Source organism: Poromitra crassiceps (assembly GCF_964638095.1).
Source record: "Poromitra crassiceps genome assembly, contig: HAP1_SCAFFOLD_1730, whole genome shotgun sequence".
Classification (NCBI taxonomy): Eukaryota; Metazoa; Chordata; class Actinopteri; order Beryciformes; family Melamphaidae; genus Poromitra; species Poromitra crassiceps.
Window position 1 is genome coordinate 15,001 of NW_028150684.1, and position 9,430 is coordinate 24,430.

The 9,430-nt window shown below is 47.5% G+C and overlaps 1 protein-coding gene across 1 annotated transcript in view; it reads left to right on the forward strand.

Moving 5' to 3' along the window:
• The window catches only part of LOC310772018 (serine/threonine-protein kinase SBK2-like), a gene marked incomplete at both ends in the record, with an annotated part of 18,886 nt that extends 9,645 nt beyond the window's left edge, over positions 1-9,241 (forward strand). Inside the window, 4 exons of the mRNA XM_083664494.1 lie at positions 4,569-4,713; positions 5,235-5,437; positions 6,614-6,775; positions 8,633-9,241. Coding sequence (XP_083520620.1) covers positions 4,569-4,713; positions 5,235-5,437; positions 6,614-6,775; positions 8,633-9,241 — 1,119 coding nt within the window. The remainder of the gene's footprint in view (positions 1-4,568; positions 4,714-5,234; positions 5,438-6,613; positions 6,776-8,632) is intronic.
• Positions 9,242-9,430: the final 189 nt, after the last annotated feature.

Here is a 9,430-nt window from a genome sequence, read left to right on the forward strand (position 1 = left end):
CCAATTGACAAAATTACAAATTATTTGACAGAATATTGCAATGGCGAGTTCAGCTGATCCGTTTTTATGATCATAAATTAGAACTTTAAAAGTGTTTAAACAAAGTGATTTTGTTAAGAAACAGATACGTCAGTGTGGTGGATTTAGACTGCAATTCGGACATTTCTGAAGTTGATATTGCGGTTTTGATTTATTTTTATTTTTATTGTTCATCACAAACACATCTACACACTCTGGCAGGAGAGGGCACACGCACACGCACACACACACACACACACACACACACACACACACACACAATGTCACGCACAGGTCTGGACAGGCCCTACATGCGTGTTATGTAAGGGTCCCGGTGCGAGGCAGGGGGGACGGGGGGGTGTACTCCTTTGACCCCTCAGCTATGTCACTTATTGAATAGCCCTTCGCCCCCAACAGCGCTTATGTCACCTCCCGCCTCTCGGGTTCTGTTTACACCAGCAGCTAAATCAGCACGGCACTGGGTGCAAAAAAAACTGCTGAGAGAAATGTGACCCGCGCACCTCGCTCACAGTGTGGACACATGTAGGACAAGTAGCCTACAACCAAGTGTTATTAGAGAGCACATCTATTTATAGCCCCTTTTTTTATTTTTTTATTTTATGGGAGAGCTTTCCAAGCTCTCTGCCTATAAATCTAGGCAGGGATTTCCTTTTCTTGGTTTTTGCAGATCGTCTTTGTTTGCAATGGTATAATAACAATAAGCCATGAATGAATGTTTCACACTGGAAAAGAGTGCATTTTGGGTATCATAGAAAATCCATGTCACATTGTTTATATCATTGTCATAGCAAATGATAAGTTATGCACAATCAGTCGGCTCAAAATATAGAACGTACCAAAGTAAAGATGGCAGGGGGGGGAGAAAGATGGATTCATGACGTGCCAAATTCCATATCCACTGCCCCCCCCCCCCCCCCCCCGGGTCGTATCGATGTTGCTGGAGCCACTGTCGTGAACAGTTTTGGAAACTGTTTTGAACTGATGCCAGGAAGATATTTAGGTCCCAATTAGCAGCTATGAACGACTATACGATGTCGTCTCCACTTTCATTCTGGCTCTGTGTCTACACTGCTCTGCAATCTGACTGCTGCCCGTCATATCAATCAGTGACAACATGTTTGCTGGCGGTTATGCTGACTCTGTCACTCCTTTAATAGTTGAGTTCAACTCCTGTCACTTTATGTTCAAATGTTAATATTGTGTTATTTTCTGTTTCGTTCTGTCGCTTTGGAATGTACCGTCCGTGACCTCAGGAAACTTGTGTCCGGTGGTGTGACAAAGTTGAATTTAAGAGATGCTGATCAATTATTAGTTTCATGCTTTTAAAAGCTTACCATTATCCTGATTTAGTCACATGACCAAATCAAGGATGTAGCCTACCGAAGATACATCCTTGATGTTATTGTCTCAACCTAACCATGAATGAAATTAGCTAAAGTGCTGCTGAATATTTTTGGCCTCAGCAGGTCTTAAAGCTGCTGTAAGCAAAACATATTTTGGGTTAAAATAAGTGCTGTTAAAATCTGACAGCAATCACTGATATAGAGTGTTTGGTCAGTACTGTAACGTGGCTCTCTCAATCACACTGCTTTGCCATAAACTGATAAACAGATCAGAACGGTTCTGGTATACCATAGAGACAGTCCGCATGTCTGGGTAATGCCCATACAGGCTCTAGGAACGCCCACAATAGACGCTGGGTTAGCCTGGGGGCGGGGTCAGGGTGGGGTAAATTCCCCCGTTCTAGCCATTCAGCAAAGTTAGAATTGAGCTGATAGCCCAGCCCAGGCAGACACGATCGGGGATTTAACCACCGCAGTAAACGCACATCTGAGCAGACGTCTTGTGTTCTGCTCTAGAACCCCCAAACCTGTAGTTTAGAGCCGCAGCACCGTCTATTGGTGAGTCAGCCCATGAGATATATATGGGCGGTTTTACCCCACTCGCGCGCCAGCCGTTTAACATTTTGTGGGCGTTCCCAGACATGCGGACTGTCTCTATCCCACTTCATCCAATCAGGAGAGATCAACACCACAAAAAGGATTGAGTCAACACGGTTCGACCGGATCGGAACACCAACCCAAAGCGTCAGTATTTGACTATGGGAATGAGAGCCGTGTGTTGACTCAATCCTTCCTCCTGAACCGCTAAGGAGTTTGTGTTTAACAAAGTGAAAGTGGGGAGCTACTATATACAGTATAGACGGCAGATATTACTGCATGCTCTGCACTGTTACTCCAACTCTGAGGGAAAGTGTTTCGATCATTAAGATTGTGTTCCCTTTGAGCCATCCTAAGATTTAAAAGAACAGCCTGTATAGTAGGTATTTGAAATATTTTGATTATTTCTGAAAACAAAACCTGCATGTTTACCTCTGCCAAGGAGGGCAGAGGGGTTATGTTTTCTGTGCCGTTTGTCTGTCGGTTTGTCTGTCAGTTTGTCTGGGTTTGTCTGTTGGTTTGTCTGTCAGTTTGTGTGTTGGTTTGTGTAGCATGTGTAGCATGAGCACAGGAAGAACCCGGGACATTTTGGCACGGATCTGATCCGATTCGGGTCAAGGGAGGGGGCGGGGCTAGGAAAAAGGAGCCATAGCTAGGGGGGAAGGCGGTAGAGAGTCAGGGTTTGAGGGGTGGGTAGGGGGCGTGGCGAGGGGTGTGTGGGTGGTGGGAGGAGGCGTGGTAGGGGGCGGGGCTAGGAAATAGGGGTCATAGCTAGGGATGGGAAGGTCGTAGAGAGTCAGGGTTTGAGGGGTGGGTAGGGGGCGTGGTGAGTGGGTCAGGGTTCCGATGCGAATTTGCCCATGATAGCAGACCGGAGTATATAGGCCTGCGCTCTCCGTGTGCACTTCTAGTCGATCATAAAATCCGAGCCAAACGCTGCGTTCTGAGTTTGAGCGGTGGTGTTTTGTGCCGTGTGAACGCAGTCTCAGCAGGCATTTAGAGCATCTGTGTCCAGTAGATCCACGGCTCTGTCATGCTAGCTAATGAGCTGCTGTGTGGACGGAGTCTGGACCCTGTCTGGGCCCGCGGGGCCCAGCTGTGGTGGAAACACACACTCCACCAGACAATTTAAAGAGCCTGTTGAAACAGTGTGTGTGCGTGCGTGTGTGTGTGTGTGTGTATGTCTGGTCTGCGTGTGTATATGTGTGAGAGAGAGACCTCCCTCAAGGATTTTGTGAGGCTATTAACAGATATGTTTATACCCAGGGATCAGTGTTGCCAATATCGTCATGACGACAATCATCACGCCAACGGCTGTGATACATTCCAACAGGCGACCAGGCATTCCATTCTGAAAAGCGCCCTGACCCCCCGTCTCCGTTTTGTATCGATTACAATATGTGACAGTTAGAAACCTTTTCCAGTAGAGAAGAATGTGTCCATTAACATGATTGACCTTTTATAGTGCATTTGGGCTTCATTGTCGTGATGGTTGTGGGAGAAATCCACAACAAGATATTTCATGTTGTTTTGCACTGATGATGGCTGCCTGACAGAAATGCTTCCATGTTCATATGCAACTTTGTATTGTCACACCAAGACAATTTCCTAGCATGCGAAAACATACCATGGCAAATAAAATGATTCTGATTCTGATTCTGAAAATAATTGAGATTCTGATTCTCTGTATTACAATAAAAAATATCCATCTTCAGAGTAATACAACACTATGTAAATCATATCAATTCTAATAATCAGTCATTATCATAATGGGATTTCTTATAATTGGGATATGATGTTATCTGGGTTATAGCCAGTAGACTGGACCTGCTTACATGCATTAAAAAACCGATGCCTCATGTCAGCCCCATTCGCAGATTGACGTTAATTGATACACATTTTACATACATACATATTTTTTTAACATTAACAGTTTATTAAGTAACATTAGAGGTAGGAGGAGAGGAGGAACTGGAAGCTATAGAGAGCCAAAGTCCCGCCCTCTTCCCGTTTAGGCATACAAACCAAGGGCTTTCATCTGCCATTGTTTTTTACATAGACATTGGACATTTCCTAAAATGCTTATAAAAATCGCTTTACTTGGCCAAATCAAGCAAGCTGTTATTTAGAATCAGGAGAAGCCATCTAACATTTAACTTCTACCAAGAATTTAAATAATAATAATAATAATAATAATAATAATAATAATAATAATAATAATAATAATAATAATAATAATAATAATAATAATACTACTACTACTACCACTACTACTAATAATAATAATAATAATAATAATAAATACTGGCTACATTTTGTTTTTAAGTTTTGGTCAGAATGAAATGTTCCTTCAGGCCATGCTGCAAATAATGGAACAACCTATTAGCCTTCAGTTCTTAACAATGCAATTTCTTTGAGTCACGTTTCGCAGTTAGCGAACGCGGGCTCTCTGTGGTTCTTTGGCACCGCCCACTGAGGTTTAACTCAACCAATCAGATTAGTTCTGCCTCCAGAGCAGCTCTGTTTCCTGAAGTCAAACTCCACCCAGCACAGTGTCAAACGCTTGTTGTGTTCCCTGTCTGTGTCCAGGCTGCCACCAAGCTCCTGGATGAGATGTGTCACCTGGCAGCTCAGTCTCTCACCTCGCTGGACACAACAGAGCACTTCCAGGTCGTCAAGCTCCTGGGCGAGGGCTCCTACGGCAAGGTCATGCTGGCCGTGCACAGGAAGAGAGGTGAGGCACCAAACAAACTGTGACTTGTTTATATCCTTTCACACTCCACTCCAAACTCCACGTTGACGTTTTGCTCATAGATTGTGTAAAAATATGGAAGTAGCTACCAGCCATCTTGTATTTTTTTGCAGCCAGAAGCAGCTAGCACGAGGCCATGTTTCCCACAGAGCCGCAGCTCCGCCTGTTATTGATCCATAATCAACGATCACCTGTCAATCACGCCTCAAAGCATCTTTTTCTTTACTGTCTCCTACTCTTTAGGAAGGTGCTTACTGAGGGAGCCTAATCAATCAATCAATCAATAAAAAGTGAGAAGTAGGGTGATTTTAAAAGATTTCTGTACAATCAGACTTTTTGTGGCCAGTGAATTTGGCCATCTGAAAGAATGCTGATTTTAGGCACTTCCACGTCAGCTTCATGAGGTTTCCCCATGGTGTAACCTTCGTATCTAAAATGTGTGTTTATGATTTCATTCTCATTTTCCTATTTCTTGTCTTCCTGTCTGCCCCCCCCCCCTCCAGGTACTCCGATGGCTCTGAAGTTCTTCCCTCGTGAATCCACCTCGCTCTTGTCGTTCCTGCGCGAGTACAACCTGTCTCTGTCGTTCTGCACGCACCCCTCGTTGACGCGCGCGCTGGGCATCGCCTACTCCACCCCCGCACACTACATCTTCGCTCAGCAGGCCGGCCTGTTCGGAGACCTCTACGACATCATTGTGCCCGAGGTATGCAGTAGTGTGTCGGCCATGACGCTTTTTTAAATAGTGCTTTAGTAATAATCTGTGACATTTAAATGTTCATTTTGGTACCTTCTATCAGATTGAAGTGATTTTAGCCTATATCCAGTTCATGAATCTTCTCCACTGTCTGTTCTATTCTATTCTATTCTATTCTATTCTATTCTATTCTATTCTATTGATTGATTGATTGATTGATTGATTGATTGATTGATTGAAACCTTTATTTATCCCCGTGGGGGGATTCAGGTGTCTAAAACAGCGACAGGGACCGAGGTTAAAAAGTGCAGAAGTCAAGATATAAAGAAAAAGCATAAAACAATAAAAAGCATAAAACAATAAAACCAATAAGAGCAATACAATTCAATTGACAACCAAATGTACAGTGCAAGTTCATGTTCATGTTCATCTCATCTCATGTTGTGGAACCTTATGGCCACTGGCACGAAGGACTGGCCAAAGCGCTTAGTGGAGTGGAGTGTATTCTATTCTATTCTATTCTATTCTATTCTATTCTATGTTCTGGTAGCTCTTTCTCTTTCCTGGGGGAAAAAATCCTCTGTCGCACAGGAAGTGATGTGTTTTACATTTCCCATGTGTAATAAACAGAAGAAGAAGAACTGAACAGTTAGCATGAGCTGTGTTAGCTGTGTTAGCTGTGTTAGCTGTGTTAGCTGTGTTAGCTGTGTTAGCTGTGTTAGCTGTGTTAGCCACGATGGCTGAACAGAGAAAAGAGAAACTCAAACTGCAGCAACAGAAAAGCCAGGCTCCGCCCACACTGATTGATTGACAGGTGAACTCAGCACCAAAGAGGGAAACAAAATTAAAAAAAGGGGGGGGGATCTCGCAGATTACCACTTTAACAGTTACAAAGTGCTATGTACAGATGTCCAGTCATCAGCCTATCACAACACAGCAGATTACCCCTGCTCTAGTCATCAGCCTATCACAACACAGCAGATTACCCCTGCTCTAAGCATCAGCCTATCAAAACACTTTTAGCTTGTTGAAGCAACAGATACCCACCAATGATAGATAGGGGAACATCAGCAGTATGTTTGATTTTTGGCGGTATCCATACTGTTGCAAATGAGTATTGTATCAGTTTAAATGTGTTTGTATTGATACTCATCGATACTTTTGACAACCCTACCCTGTCTGCAGGTTGGACTGGAGGAGGACTGCTGTCAGAGGGTGGTGTCCCAGCTGTGTGGGGCTCTGTCCCACCTCCACTCGCTCGGCTTTGTCCACAGAGACGTCAAACCAGAGAACATCTTCCTGTGCGACGCAGCCTGCCGCTGGGTCAAGCTGGGAGACTTCGGCATGGTCAGTACAGGATCGGACATGTGGGGACAGAAGGGGAGCGGTCAGTACAGGAACGGACATGTGGGGACAGAAGGGGAGCGGTCAGTACAGGAACGGACATGTGGGGACAGAAGGGGAGCGGTCAGTACAGGAACGGACATGTGGGGACAGAAGGGGAGCGGTCAGTACAGGAACAGACATGTGGGGACAGAAGGGGAGCGGTCAGTACAGGAACGGACATGTGGGGACAGAAGGGGAGCTGTCAGTACAGGAACGGACATGTGGGGACAGAAGGGGAGCGGTCAGTATAGGATCGGACATGTGGGGACAGAAGGGGAGCTGTCAGTACAGGAACGGACATGTGGGGACAGAAGGGGAGCGGTCAGTATAGGATCGGACATGTGGGGACAGAAGGGGAGCGGTCAGTACAGGAACGGACATGTGGGGACAGAAGGGGAGCGGTCAGTACAGGAACGGACATGTGGGGACAGAAGGGGAACGGTCAGTACAGGAACGGACATGTGGGGACAGAAGGGGAGCGGTCAGTACAGGATCGGACATGTGAGGACAGAAGGGGAGCGGTCAGTACAGGATCGGACATGTGGGGACAGAAGGGGAGCGGTCAGTATAGGATCGGACATGTGGAGACAGAAGGGGAGCGGTCAGTATAGGATTGGACATGTGGGGACAGAAGGGGAGTGGTCAGTACAGGAACAGACATGTGGGGACAGAAGGGGAGCGGTCAGTATAGGATCGGACATGTGGGGACAGAAGGGGAGCTGTCAGTACAGGAACGGACATGTGGGGACAGAAGGGGAGCGGTCAGTATAGGATCGGACATGTGGGGACAGAAGGGGAGCGGTCAGTACATGAACGGACATGTGGGGACAGAAGGGGAGCGGTCAGTATAGGATTGGACATGTGGGGACAGAAGGGGAGCGGTCAGTACAGGATTGGACATGTGGGGACAGAAGGGGAGCGGTCAGTATAGGATCGGACATGTGGGGACAGAAGGGGAGCGGTCAGTACATGAACGGACATGTGGGGACAGAAGGGGAGCGGTCAGTATAGGATTGGACATGTGGGGACAGAAGGGGAGCGGTCAGTACAGGATTGGACATGTGGGGACAGAAGGGGAGTGGTCAGTACAGGAACGGACATGTGGGGACAGAAGGGGAGCGGTCAGTACAGGAACGGACATGTGGGGACAGAAGGGGAGCGGTCAGTACAGGAACGGACATGTGGGGACAGAAGGGGAGCGGTCAGTACAGGAACGGACATGTGGGGACAGAAGGGGAGCGGTCAGTACAGGAACGGACATGTGGGGACAGAAGGGGAGCGGATGGCACATCAACATAATGTTAAGACTGTATACAAATATAGACGTAGCCACCAGCTGTTGTTCCGTGATCAGCGAGCTTCACGATCACAGGCAACCTGTCAATCACGCCCAAAAACAGAGTCTGCTAATGGGATCATAATTTACTAAAGGAACATCAGGCTGTGTTGAAGAAGACTTGAACCTAGAGATTGAGACCATCAACTCTTTAGGAAAGTGTTTACTGAGGTCATAAATCAAGTGAGAAGTACAGTAGGGTCATTTTCCCATTGACTTCCATACAATCAGACTTCCTTTTTGGAGCCAGTGGAGTCGCCCCCTGCTGGTCATTAGAAAGAACGTAGGTTGAGGGCACTTCCAAATTGGCTTAATTGTTCAGCCACAGAGGTTACACCTTGGTCTACACAGAGGTTTATGATGATGTAATTCTTCTTCTTCTTCTCCTCCTCCTCCTCCTCCTCCTCCTCCTCCTCCTCCTCCTCCTCCTCCTCCTCCTCCTCCTCCTTCTTCTTCTGTCATTTCTTCTTCAACGACCCCAGGTGAAGGCGGTGGGCACCAGGGTCCCTGAGGTGTGGTACAGCTCGTCCTACTGCACCCCCGAAGCTGAGATCGCCAGGGGGAACGAGGACAGCTGGAGCGACCCGGACGGAGGCAAAGACGGCGACACGGAGGAGAAGAAGAAGAAGAAGGAGAGAGTTTGGGTGTCGGTGAAGCCCAGCACAGACAGCTGGGCGCTGGGCATCCTGACCTACGCCATGCTGACCGGAGGGCTGCCGTGGGCCGAGACCGCCGCCGCCGACCGCTCCTTCCTCAAGTACCAGGAGTGGTTCCACAGCGAGAAGGGCCCCGACGACGGGCTGGACGTGTGGGGGGAGCCGCGGGGGGAGGCCGAGAAACGGGGCAAGAAATACCGAGGCCCGGTCGCGCCCCAGTTCGCCTGCTTCACCCCGCTGGCCTGCGCCCTCTTCCAGACGCTCCTGGACCCGCGGCCCAGGCTGCGCGGCCGGCCCGAGGACGTGCTGGGCTTCCTGGGAGGAGACTGGATGAGGGAGCGGGAGAGGAGACGACTGGAGGAGGAGAGGAAGAAGAGTGGCGGGTCAGGAGCCATCAGGAACGTGAAAGAGATGGAGGGGAGAGGAGAACGATGAGGCCTGTTAGACTCTACATGAACTCTATTATGACAGACGCTTATAGCTACATCTGAAGAAGTAGTAGTAGTGGTATTTAGTCGTAAAAATACTAACATGGTACTACTAGTTATGGCTGGGCGATATATGCACAAAATAATAACACCATTATCATAAGAAGCTGGGGCATCTGGGTAGTGTAGTGTAGAG